This window comes from Orycteropus afer, unplaced genomic scaffold (assembly GCF_000298275.1).
Source record: "Orycteropus afer afer isolate SDZICR_OR568_19922 unplaced genomic scaffold, OryAfe1.0 scaffold00577, whole genome shotgun sequence".
NCBI lineage: Eukaryota > Metazoa > Chordata > Mammalia > Tubulidentata > Orycteropodidae > Orycteropus > Orycteropus afer.
Window position 1 is genome coordinate 1296209 of NW_006922164.1, and position 13298 is coordinate 1309506.

A 13298-nucleotide genomic window follows, 5' to 3' on the forward strand; every position below is an offset into this window, starting at 1 on the left:
ACCTCCTTTCCGATCTGGGATAGAAACGTTGGTGTCTTTTCCCACCCACATTTCACTCTTGCCGTCACCTTCCAAAGCTCACCGGTAACCATGTGTGTGAGCTCGCATTCCACATTTCCTCTCCTAAGTTTATTTTTCTTTTCTTGCCACTCAGTGTCCTCTGCCACCCAAATGGCATATTGCCACTAGAGATGGTGGGGAGAGAACTTGGAGGACATTAAAATGGCTTTACGAGTTCCTGCATGGTGCAAATGGGTGATGTGCTCCGCTGCTAACTGGAAGGTTGGAGGTTTGTATCCCGCCCGGAGCGCCTCAGAAGAAGAGCCTGGCCATCTGCCTGGCCATGTCACTGCTACTGAAGGCCCTGTGGAGCACAGGTCCGCTCTGACGGCCATAGGCTCACCCTGAGTTGGAACTGACCCACCAGCAGCTGCCTTCTATGAAGACTTCTGCTCTGGTTATCCCCTGCCATCTCACCTCTTTCTAAGCTGCCTTCCATCCCAGCACTCACATCGCCCCAACCATAGACTGGAGCATGTAACACCGTCTACGAGTGTTGGTGACTTGTAATTGAAGTCCAAGGGGCTAGACTTTGGGCTCATTTTCCACAACCTCTTCTCCCATTTTGTCAGTCTCACATCACCCTCTCTCACACACAATATCATCCAGCCCCCAAAACTACATACCACCACTCCAGTCCTGCTCAGCCTGCTAAAGTAACTCGCGGTCCCTGCCTCTGTGAGTCCTCGCCAGTTGGCCCACTTGGAATGAAAACACCACTTTGTGTTTGTTTCTGATGGTGCTCTTCTACCACTTACTTCATTCTGTTGCTTTAGGGTTCTTCCTGTCCATGCTTTCCTCCTGTAGATGATACACTGCATAGGGCCAGAATGAGACTTTGGCCACATCTCTCCCCCAAACTCAGGGCTGAAGAGTACATCACACGTGGGAAATGTTAATTCACGTTGGCTGACTTCTCAGATGCTGGTTTGGATGGGTGGCAGTGCATGGACAGCTAGAGGCTTTGCTTTGGTGAGGGTTGGATTTATTTGGTGTAATGTAATTATGAGTTGAAGGAACCCTCATAGCACAATTGTTAAGAATTCGGCTGGTAACTGAAAGGTCAGCTGTTCAAAGCCACTGCCCACCAGCAGCCCCAATGGATCAAAGACCTGGTGATCTGCTCGCATAAAGAGTTTGCTAGTCTGATAGAGCCTGGTGAGACCCCCTGAGACTATGGCCCTTAGTTACCCTTCAGGTCTGCAACTGAACCCACTCCTGCGGCTTCCAGGCAAACAACAGACAGGCATATGGGATGAACATTTCCATCAGGTAGACACACTGCTTAGAGCAATAGTGGGAGAACAGAAGGGTAGTGTTTGCACAGGGAGACAGATGAGGGAGTGCATGGGAGGGAGGGACACAGGGAAGAGGTAATTAAGGGGAGGAAGTGGGAAGAGAGCTGTTAGTTACATTATGGGGAATAGCAGTGAACTTCATGAAACAAAATGTGTATGAATGTCTGTGTGGAAAATGAATTTGCTCTGTAAACTTTCATCCAAAACACAAAAAAAAAATAAAAAAAAAAAAAAAAACAGCCTGGGAAACCCTATGGGGCTGTTCCACTCAGTCCTATAGAGTCGCTGTGAGTCGGAATTGCCCCAATGGCATGTGACAGTTACACGTTGTGCTTCCTTGCTGGGTGCTCTTGGCTGAAAACTGCAATTTGGTGGGAACCCTTGTTTGCTTCAGAGTTCACCGAGCTTGCTACCTTAGGTCATAGGATTTCCTTTGATGGAAGTGTTTGGTTAAATATAAGTTATGGAATTTTGTGCTAAACTGGCCAGGGGGTGGCTCACCAAAGCAGACTCGTGACCTCTTTCCTACCAGTACATTAGCTCATAAAGGTGGGTTCCGCTTGCTGGGCCGTGAAGTCGACTTGTTGGTTGTGATTCCATAAATACCTTGGAATCTGGAGCTCCGAGGGCATTCTGGGCCAGTGTTTCCTCTGGGAGCCTAGGAATTGAGTGATGCCATTGTTTGCCAAGTGCTTTTCAGTTACACATCCTTTTCTATATATTATGTCAACCACCCCGTGCGGTCAGGCTTCATAATGGAGCTCACAGTCCAGTGCTAAACCATGAGGTCAAATTCTCACTAGCTTTGTTTCCTCAGCCTCTCTACCCACAGTTTTCTCTTCCTTAAACTAGCAGTCCATAACATTCATAATCTGGAATTACTGTCCACAGTTTCACACTCCTCCGCTGGTTTGTTGTAACGAGGCTCCACTTAACAAACTTCAAAGCTCTCTGTCCTCTGTAAAGATCCCGGCACTCTTTACATGGTTGGTAGTATTTTAACAAGTTAATATGGAAGATTACTTTCTTGTATTTGTATTAATGAACCGAGGCTAAGTAATCGATTCGACTTGGTCACGGTTGAGAGGAGACACATGGCAGAGTCCAGCCTCAAACCAAGCTTTCTAGTCTCTGTTCCACAGGGCACAGAGTTTGTTCTTTGGAGCCTGTTGCCTCCTGTGTCCTCAGTCCCACATGCCTTGTATTCCCTACTAAGGAGGGCAGTGTGTAGTCTCTTTGAGATACAGTGACTTGAATACAACTCATGGTCTCTGCGTATCAGCCAAAAATAACATGTGAGAGTCCTCAGGGGAAAACTGGCCAGCAGACCTCGGAGACAGAGCAGGTTTGCTTCCAGACCACTGCCACGCGGCGAGTAGCACAGTCAAGTGTGTCACATGGATGTTTTGGGTTCCTAGTGTATATAATAGGAGCTCTGGTGGCATAGTGGATACGGCATTTGGTGGCTAACCAGAAGGTCTGTGGTTCAAACCCATCAGAGGCTCCATGAAAGGAAGATGGGGCAAATCTACTTCCGTAAAGATTCACAGCCTCAGAAACCCAATGGACGCCTCTCTGAGTCAGAATCAAATTGATGGCAGTGAGTTTTCTTTTCTTTTTTTCTTTTAAGTGTATATATAAGTTATGTGACACTATTATGAGTCTATTAAGTGTGCAATATCACTATGGGAAAGTTTGCAATATGGTGAGAATTCCCACCAAAATGTAACAGAGTCCACAGTGAGCACATGCTGTTGGGAAAATGGCTCCCATGGACTTGCTCAAAACAGGTTTGCCACACACCTTCCATTTGTAAAAAATGCAGTCTCTGTGAAGTGCAATAAAGTGAAGTGGTTTTCATAGAGGAGTATTCAAAGCAAACCTTGCTGTCACTAATCACATTCTGAGGTGTGCTTAGACATTGCTGATGAACAGTTATTGGAAATGAGGCAAGTGTGCAGTTACAACAGAGGTTTAAGTGAATTGCCCCTCCCCATGGAAATGGTTCTGGAGTAACAAGAAGACAATTGTAGTGTGTTTTTCTTCCACTAGAGTGTCCGAAACATGCCTACATTTTTATAAATGGTATTTGTTTTATAAGTATTGTACTGTTCTATGACTTTCAAGAAATAGGTTATGCGTAATTGTGGAGGGAGATTTCAAAGGATTAAGACTTTTTATGTACTTATTTGTTGATAGTTAGGAAAATTCAACTCTATATCATGTTTTCATAGTTTACCAACAGCAGAAAACAAGAATTGCATAATTATGTTGAGGCAGTGTTAGCCACAAAGCACTTAGCTGTGTCTTAGATGGAGTAAATGCTTGCTGGATATTTCCTGAGTGAAATGACAGACTTGACTGGGCAGTACCTGATCTTGTGGATTGGTCCTGCTTTAATAAAACATGGTTTAATTGCAAACGAAATAAAGTGTCAAGGTATCTTGGAGAGTGCTATTGATCTATTGCACCTTGAGCAGAAATTCGTTCAAGCGTTCCTATTAAATGACTACTCCAGTTTTTGGCTGAGAACCAATGTCTTAACAAAACAAAAAACAAGGAGTCTTGAAGCTAAGAACCGATGTCTTAAAAAAAACATTAAAAATAAGGATAAGAATTGACCTCCCTTTAGGAAACAAACCTAATAACTCTTTAAGGATTAGTGAAATATGTAAAGTAAGTAAGTTTTTGAACACTTTGCTGCTGTCAGAAAAGAATGGTATTCTTCAAAAAGTGTTATATTGGTGAGAAATCATGACTTTGTTTGGAGTTGTGTTTGAGAGAGAGAAAAATGTGGACCAAGCTTACAGAAGTCTTGGGGATTGTCATGGAAGAACTCAAGATCCTTTTAATTAAAAAGCAATTGTTCATATGTAACACGAGTGACTGCGTCAGACTCCATGGACCCTTGGTTTTTATCAGATGCCCTCGCAGTTCTGCAAGCTTAGTGAGCAACCAAAAGGTCCAGCAGTATGCACTCATTCAGAGTGATCCCAGGGCCCTGCCTCTGTCGGTGTGGACGTGTGTGCGGGTCTCAACTCCCGGCCACACCATGTCCAAGGTCCGAGCCCATATCCCAAGTAGCACATGCAGACACCACTGGCAGTGGGTGCCGGAGCAGCCATTGGCTTTCACATCTATTTCTGATCGAACACTGGCAGTGGTTATTTGAAAATCAGGTTTCCCCATACACTGTCCCAGGGCATCTTTGCATGCTATTATACTGTGACGATGGTGGGGGATCACTAGACAAGAGTGTGACGAGAGCATAGGTAGATGATCCGTCCTGAATTTTACCTTATAAATATTAGAAAATTCAAGTAAATTTGATCCTCATCATTTGAGATTTATTTACCATCAAAGGAATGAAACTCCTATAGAGGAAATCATCATGGGCTTATGAGAGGCACTGGTTTGGCAACAGATGACTGCCATGCATCTGTATGCCATGTAATTTTCATATTTGTATTAAAAATATAATTAGAATGGTAAGTTCTCCATAGATACGAATGTAACATGTTAGTTTCAACAAGGAGTCCTGCCTGTTATCTTTGATACAGCTTCATCATCTATGCATTTATCTATCTATACATATATCAAAGTTTATTTTAACATATCATAAACAGCTCTGGTGGCATAGTGCCTAAGGCATTTGACTGCTAACCAGAAGGCTGGCGGTTCAAACCCACCAACCATTCCTTGGAAGGAAGGTTGGGCAATCCACTTCTATAGTGATACTGCCTTGGAAACCCAAGTCAAATCGACTTGATGGCAGTGAGTTTGGTTTTGGCTTTTGTTAATATGGAGATGTATATAATTTGTTTATTCAACACTGTTGTTTTCATTATTACAGTCGTTACTATGATCCTGTTCAACAATGAAGCCAGGCCGTTTTCTTTGATTTATAGATACATATGTGACTTGGAAAATACTTGATGGCAACTGATTTGGAATTTTAATGTATGTGGTATCTATATAATACATGCATAACGTGGCCTTCTTGTTGTTGTTAGTTGCTGTGGGTCAGTTCTACTGATAGCAGCCCCAAATGTGCAGAATAAAACTGCTCGATAGGGTTTTCGAAGCTGTGGCTTTTTGAAAGTAGATCACCAGGCCTGTCTTCTGAGGCACCTTGGGGGGTTTGAACAGTCAGCTTTCCGCTGGTAGTAACACACTTAGCTGACTGTGCCACCCAGAGACTTCTTAAGATGTCTAAGTACACACACTGGGCTTTGAAACGGGTGTGGCAGAAGCTGACTTTCAGATTTATTCACTATATTTTAGTAAAGTTTTAGTTACATGATCAATAATAATTAAAGTGGATAAATCATAATGTGTGTTGGATTAACTGAACTAGATACATAAGTTAATAAATATATATATGTTTACACACACACATATATACATATATGTATACACACATTTGCATATTCATATGTTCAGTACAGTGCAATTCCATACACACATATGTACACACGTGTGTATATCTGTTTGTGTATGTGTGCATCTATATATATATAGATGTATATATACATATATGTATATACACAACATTTGCATATCCATGTATTTAGCCCAGTGCAATTGCACACAATCACTTTTAGAAGAATATGTCAGAGAAAGAACACTATGTTGCCAATTTTAAAAAGGAAATTAATAATGACTATTAAAAGTTTAAGAACTCTGGTGGTGTAGTGTCAAAGGCATTTGACTGCTAACCAGAAGGCTCACGGTTCAAATCCACCAGCCACTCCTTGGAAGACTGGGCAGTCTACTCCCATAGAAATACTGCCTCAGAGACACAAGGAGGGGTTTCTATGAGTCAGAATCAAGTCGATGGTAGTGAGGTTTTTTTTTTTTTTTTTAAGTTTGAGAAAAATAATTGCCCTGAAAGAAAATCTTTCGAAAAGTATCTCTTGTTGAATAACACTATTTTTTGTACAAATTATTCTGACTCAATAACGTTACTGCATTTCCTCTAAGCCCCCTCAAAACTGTGCAACTTTTCTTTTTCAATTGTGTATAGACTGTGTTTCCTAAACTGTGTTTCCTAAAGTAGGAAACGTGGGCATTGAAGAGCTGTGCCCACAGGTAGATTTGGTCTTCAGGCTTTGTCTTCTCCATGGCTAACTTTCTTACTTTCAATCTCTCCCAGTGTCTGGAGCCCTGCAAAGAGTCCTGGGACCTGAGGAGGCATCAATGCCAAAGCTTCTGTGAGGTAAGAGAGCCAGGCGTTGCATCCGCAGTTCTCATAGCGCTGGATTTCGTTGTGCCATCCTGGGAATCTTAGTTCACGTCAGGCGAAATAGAGTCAGAAGGAAGGGGAGGAGTGGGGAGAGAGGAAAGGAGAGGGAAAAAAGAGAGGGAAGGAGAAGAAGACAGTGAAGAAGGAGAAGAAGAACAGGAGGAGGAGAGAGAAAAATGAACTAAATCCATGTGAAAAAGAAAAGAAAAATCCAAGTTTTCTTAAAAACCTAGCCACTCACTGCGTCCATTTTCCACTAATCAGACCCAAAGGGAATGACTGTTACTACTTACATATTGAAAGATTAGGCATTTTCTAGAAGTGCAAACTCTTGCCATTCTCCCGCGATGCTGTTGTTGGGGGCTGCTGAGTGGAGTCTGGCTCAGAGCAGGTCTATAGGATGGAGTAGAACTCGCTCTCTCCTAGGGTGTCCAAGGCTGAATCTTTGCAGAAGCAGACTGTCATAACTTTCTCCCGCAAAGTGACTGGTGGGGTCAAACCCCCCTACCTTTCAGTTAGCAGCCCAGCTTAACTGTTGCACCATCAGGGCTTCTTCCTCCCACCACCCATGATGGCTATTCTGGGTGTAGTTCCCTGCCTGAGAGCCAACCATCTGTGCCATTTCGTAGAAGCAGCTCCGGCTGCTGGCAGCAGAGTTGCTCAGCCGTTCCATCTCCTTGCTCAGCCTTGGCTCCCGTGCCCTGGGCAGAGTGCTGGCCTCTCGGAGCTGTGTGGGAGGTGTCTTCGGTCACCTGTACTGTCAGTGAGCTGCACACAGATGGTGCCATCCTGGAAGGCCTTGGCCCCAAATCACCAGTAGTGCCAAGGGCACGACGAGCTGCCTTTCTGGACTGACTCCTGGAGGCAACCAAGGTCCAGGCTCTGTCCCAGTGTAGGACCTGCAGCCAGGGACACAAGGAGACCAGGCGGATGACTGTTCTGGGCATGGCGGCCTCCAGAAGTAAGGAGAGTCTGAAAGTCCTTTAGGGTCTGTTCTGGTTCCCTAGTGCCGCTCTGACAGGAATATACCACAAATGGGATGGCTTGAACAAACAGGAGTTTATTCTCTCACAGTTTTTGGAAGCTAGAAGTCCGAGTTCCAAGTGCCAGGCTCTAGGGGCTGGGTGAAAGCCCCTTGACCTTGGGCTTCAGCTCTGCCTCTTGCCCCCAGCCTACTGAAGCTGGAGGCATCTCTTAACTCAGGCAGCTGCTGGCTGCTGAGGCAGACAAGCCCAAGGTCAACAAATAAAATGGCACAGTCCTGATGTTACCAAACAACACGGCAGGCCATTGATTCAAGTCTATTGAAAGTCCCAAGATCGGCAGAACATGGCAGGCTGCTGAACAACAACTCGGCTACATGCAGGGGTTCAAGCGTGCCATAGGCTAGAAACCATTCCCAAAGCTGCTCCTTATATGCGGGAAGCAGACCACATCCCTAAAGCAGCTACTCAGCTGCTTGTGGTAGATCCCACCATGGAGGTGATTGCCAGTCTCATCATGGGGAACAACTACCACCAGCTGCCCAGCCACCCAACCAGGCCCAGCCAAGTTGACACACAACCTTAACTACCACGGGGTCTCTTCCAGGCATCCTTGTTGTGGTTAGCTGTTGTTGAGTTGTCCCTGACTCATGGTGACCCATGGACCATGGGGTGAAACACTGCCTGGTCCGGCGCCACCCCTGAAGGGTTGTGTGTTGGGTCCTGTGCTCCACAGGGTTCTCACTGGCTGGTTCCCAGAAGTAGACCACCAGGCCTTTCTTCCTCACCCACCTTAGTTTGGAAGCTCCACTGAAACCTGTTGAGCATTCCCGTGACACACGAGCCTCCACCGACAGATGAGTGGTGGCAGTGTGTGAGGCGCAGTGCCTGGAATCGAACCCAGGTCTCCTGCTTGGAAGGCGAGAATTCTACCACTGCAGCAACCCTGTCCCCCAGGCTCAGTAGCCTCCAGAAAGAAGGAGAATCTGAAAGTCCACGAGGCCAGTGGAGAGTAGCTGTTGTGACTCCACCGTGGCTCCAGGAAGCTCTGTTGCTGGTCTTGGGAGAGAGGCAGAGAGGAGCTGGACAACATCAGGGTGAAATGGGGCTGTGTTATAGGGCTCCTCTGAACTGATGCAGGGCTGGAAGGGGACTCTTCCGAGGTGATCCAGACAGAGTGGTTAGTCTTCCCCCTCTGCAGCTGGTGCTAGTGTGACCCTGCTGTCTGTCTGCTGTCTGCTTGGAGGCACATGGACTTGATCCTAAGGAGATGAGCGGTGGAGAGGAGTAATGGTGCTTCCTCACTCTGTTGGTGCACCTTCAGGATCCCATAGACCTTCCCAACAACCTTGGAGATAAGCATGGCACATCCTAGGTCTACAAAAGCTGTGTAGGGAATCAGGAAGAGCTGTGGAGCTGAGGTTGTTGTTGCTGTTGTTGTTGTGTGCCATTGAGTCACCTCTGACTGATAGCGAGCACTCTTTGGGTTTCCGAGATGGTATCTCTACGGAAGAAGGTTGCCCAACTTTCCTTCCGAGGAGTGGCTGGTGGGTTTGAACCGCCAACCTTCTGATTAGCAGTCAGGTGCCTTAGGCAGTACGCCACCAGAATTCAAATGGCTTACCCCAGCCAGTCCCCCCCGGTTGGAGAGCTGAGCTCAGAGCTTCCTCTTCCCATACCTCCCCAGGTGCCATGCTGCTGTGTGTCCCGTGGGCAACTGCAAGGTGTCATACTGTTATGTGGAGTGTCTGTGGTGCTAACAATTGAGAGTCTGGCTACTAACTGGAACGTTGCTGGTATGAGTCCACACAGAGGTGCCTCAGAAAAAGGCCTGGAGATCTGCTTCTGAAAAAGTCAGCCATTGAAGGCTGCATGGGAGGCTCAGGAGGTAGTGAGTTTAAGATAGTTGTGGTGGGTTAGTGTGGAAAGGACAGTGAGAACTGTAGCACAGCTTCAAGATGTATCAGTGTCACGACTTGTACATGTGAAAACTGTTGAAATAATACATCTTTGGCTTGTAGACTTTCACCAAAATAAATAAATAAATATTAAAAAGTAAAGTGGCCACGGAAACCCACAGAGCATAATTCTCTGACACACATGGGGTTGCTTTGGGGTTGCTTTGAGTTAGTGTCAACTCAACCACCAGCTTTTTTTTTTTTTTTTTCTTTGATGATGATAATGTTACTGTGTTAGTTTAGAAAAGTGTGCAATGCAATTTTCGAAAAGTGAAAGTGTTTCTCAGTAAGTGAAGCGGTCAGTGTGTTACTTCTTGCCGAAACTTTTATTTTGCTCAGCAAGTTGCCCCTCGGCATTCGATGTCAAGCAGGAATATCTGTGCTCCCTGCACTTTTGCTCGATGATGCTCTGTTGCTAGAAGCACTTTTGGCCCGGGGTCACCATCAGTGACATCTGGGGAAACATGCTGTAACTGTGAACATTCAAATGCCTAAGTGGTACGGGGGACTCCTGGCAGATGCTCAAGGCTATGCAGTCATTCTGACTCTGACGCCCATAGCTGAGGCAGTGAATTAGTGACCAACTAAATGGAGGAGCAACTCTCAAATGCCCATTTGGTAAGCAGCCCTTTCTTAGAAGCTGGGCATGACACAGTGTCTGCCCTCCCTGAAGGGAGCTGACAGATTATCCATCTGTTTTTCCAAATGTCTTGGCTTCTTCAGGGACCCAGTCAAAACTCTGCTTTGTTGCTGTTGTTGTTGTTAGGTGCTGTTGAGTCAGCTCCAACTCGTAGCGACCCCGTGGACAACAGAACAAAACCCTGCCCGGTCCTGCACCATCCTCACAATCGTTGCTGTGTTTGAGCCCATCGTTGCAGCCGCTGTGCCAATCCTCCGTGTTGAGGGTGCTCCTCTTTATCACTGGCCCTGGGCTCTATCAAACATGACGTCCTTCTCCAGGGACCGGGCCCTCCTGATAACATGGCCAAAGTGCATGAGACCAAATCTTAACAGTCTTATTTCTAAGAAGCATTTCAGCTGTACTTCTTCCAAAATAGATTGGCTTGTTCTTCTGGCAGTCCACAGTGTATTCAGTATTCTTCACCAACACCACAATTCAAAGGCATCAAATCTTCTGCAGTCTTCCTTATTCATTGCCAGCTTTTGCATGCATATAAGGTGATTGAAAATACTATGGCTTAGGTCAGGTGCACCTCAGTCTTCCAAGCGATATCTTTGCTTTTTAAGTATTTTGGTTCAACTTTGCCTATTTGGCATTAAAAATGAGCTATTGAAAACCTTAAGGAGCACAGTTCTACTCTGAAGCACATGGGATGGTCATGAATTGGAATTGACTCAACACCAACTGGTTTTATTGCTTTATTGCTATGTAACACATCACCCCAAAACTTAGTGCCTTACAACACCACACAGTTATGATCTCACAGTTTCTCTGGGTCAGAATGGTGGGTACGGCGTGGGTGGATCCCCTCCTTCAGGGTCTAGCAAGGCTGCTATTCAAGGTGTAGACAGGGCTGTGTTCTCATCTGGAGGCTCATCTTGGGGAAAAGCTGCTTCCGGGGTCATTCTCGTTGTTGGCAGAACTCCTTTGGCTTCCTGTATTTTGGACATGTCATCAGGAGGGGCCAGTCCCTAGAGAAGGACCTCATTCTTGGTAGAAGGTCAGGGAAAGAGAGGAAGACCTTCAATGCCGTGGATTGGCACAGTGGCTTGTAACAGTGGGCAGCACTCCTTCCTTGTGCCTGTGGGACAGAGGGCCTGTTTCCTTGCTGGCTATTGGCCAAGTTCTCCCTCCGCTCCTAGAGCCGCCTGCAGTCCCGGCCATGGGGCCCCCTCCGTGGGCAGTTCACAGGATGCCTGCTTGCTTCTCCAGGGCCAGCAGGGGACTCTCACTCTGCAGTCTGCTAAGACAGAATCTGATATAAAACAACACAATAACGTCACCACCACAGTGTTCTGTTGCTTACAAGTGCGTCGCCAGTCCTTCCTGCACTCAAGGGGAGGCATTGCACAGGGGGTGGCTCACTGGGGGTCATCCCCACTGAAAGAAGAGGATGCAGCCCCTTGAGGCATGGGACAGAGAAGAGGCAGTGGGGGCATGAATTAATGCAAAGACAAGGGGAGAGAGACCAGCCCTGTGGAGAGAGGCCAGCCCTTTGGAGAGAGGCCAGCTCTGTGTTCTTTTCTATGTTCTATCAAACACCTCCCTACATTTTTTTTTTTGCATTATTTTCTATGCACACCCCTATATCCATCAAGAAATTAACAAAAAAACCCTAACTGCCTTGGAGTCGGATTCAACTCATAGCGACCCCTCCTTGGGTTTCCGAGGCAGTACCACTATGGAAGTAGATTGCCCAACCTTCCTTCCGAGGAGTGGCTGGTGGGTTTGACCCACCAGCCTTCTGGTTAGCAGTCAAGTACCTTAGGCACTACGTCACCAGAGCTCCTCCTATATCCATATCAACTAAAATATGCTGTTATGGAGTCTTGAGGAACGAGGTATACTTTGCTGTTTGTTTTGCAAACGTACTACGTCCCTGGGTGGCGCAAAAGGTTTAATGCTTGACTACTAACTGAAAGGTTGGTGGTTCGAACCCCACCAGAGGTGCCTCTGAAAACACGCCTGATGATCTGCCTCTGACAGGTCACAGCTTTGAAAACCCTTGAAGCATAGTTCCGCTCCACACCCATGGGGTCGCCGTGAGAATAGCAACCAACAATAACATCCCTGGATATCAGTGACTCCAAGTTGTCATTTTAACATCTGATTGCTGAGAGGGAAGAAATTACTGAAGGTCATCTGAAACCTCGCTCTCTGGAAACTCCAAATGTGACAGCGGGTGGACGCCACTGCAGTTGTCTTCAAAATGCCTGAAGGCTTCTGAAACAAACCCAGTTCATTAAAATGGGACGCGTGTGTGCGTGTTGTGACTGGCTCTGGCAGGAAAGGTTAATTGAAACCTGAAAGGTGGGGGAAACAATTGCAAGTTAATGTGAGCAGGTTTGCTGAGTGGCCTCGGCCCAGCGGCCAAACAACTCAGACACTACGTGCCAAGTTAATTGCTCTGATTGTGTTTACCTTGTGGTGTGTTTTGTTACAGTTTAATTTTGTAGTAAATGTCTGACCACTACGTTGAATAGGCTGAGTCCTGGAAACACTGATAGCTGTATCTGCAGTTGTAAGGCAGGTCGTTCACTAGAAGAGGCCTTGTACAACCCGCCCATCCTGATGCTTGCACTATTGGTTAAGAGTTCATACAAAGCGCACGATGCCAGGAACATGAGCTCCTCGCTCAAAAGTTCAGACCCCTAAGAACTCTAGGTTTTTCTCCTCCACTAAAGCAGTTAGTCTGTTAGCTATGTTTTGCACCAGTGGGTTCATTTGCAAGGTGGTGTTAATTGCAGGCCAAATGTCTCCTCTCTCTTGTTTTTTTAAATAAAGTTTTATTGGAACACAGCCCCTCTCTATTTATTTACATATTATATGGTTGCTTTCATAGTACAATGACAGAGTTGAGGAGTTGCGAGGGATCATATGGCCCGTAAAACTGAAAATATTTACTAACTGGTCCTTTACAGAAAAACTTTGCCAAGTCCTTGCCTAAGTCAGGAACAATAGTCATATCACAAACCTACCTACCTATCTTAGAGTACTGCTGCTTTTCATTCTGTATAGCCACCATCCATATACTACTCTTGGTCATTTCAATAAGTTTCCCTACAAGGAAAT

The 13298-nt window shown here is 45.9% G+C and overlaps 1 protein-coding gene across 1 annotated transcript in view; it reads left to right on the top strand.

The window, feature by feature from the left end:
• The window catches only part of ANOS1 (anosmin 1), a gene marked incomplete at its 5' end in the record, with an annotated part of 224888 nt that overhangs the window by 108742 nt on the left and 102848 nt on the right, over positions 1-13298 (top strand). Inside the window, one exon of the mRNA XM_007956168.1 lies at positions 6514-6576. Within this exon, the coding sequence (XP_007954359.1) occupies positions 6514-6576 (63 nt within the window). The remainder of the gene's footprint in view (positions 1-6513; positions 6577-13298) is intronic.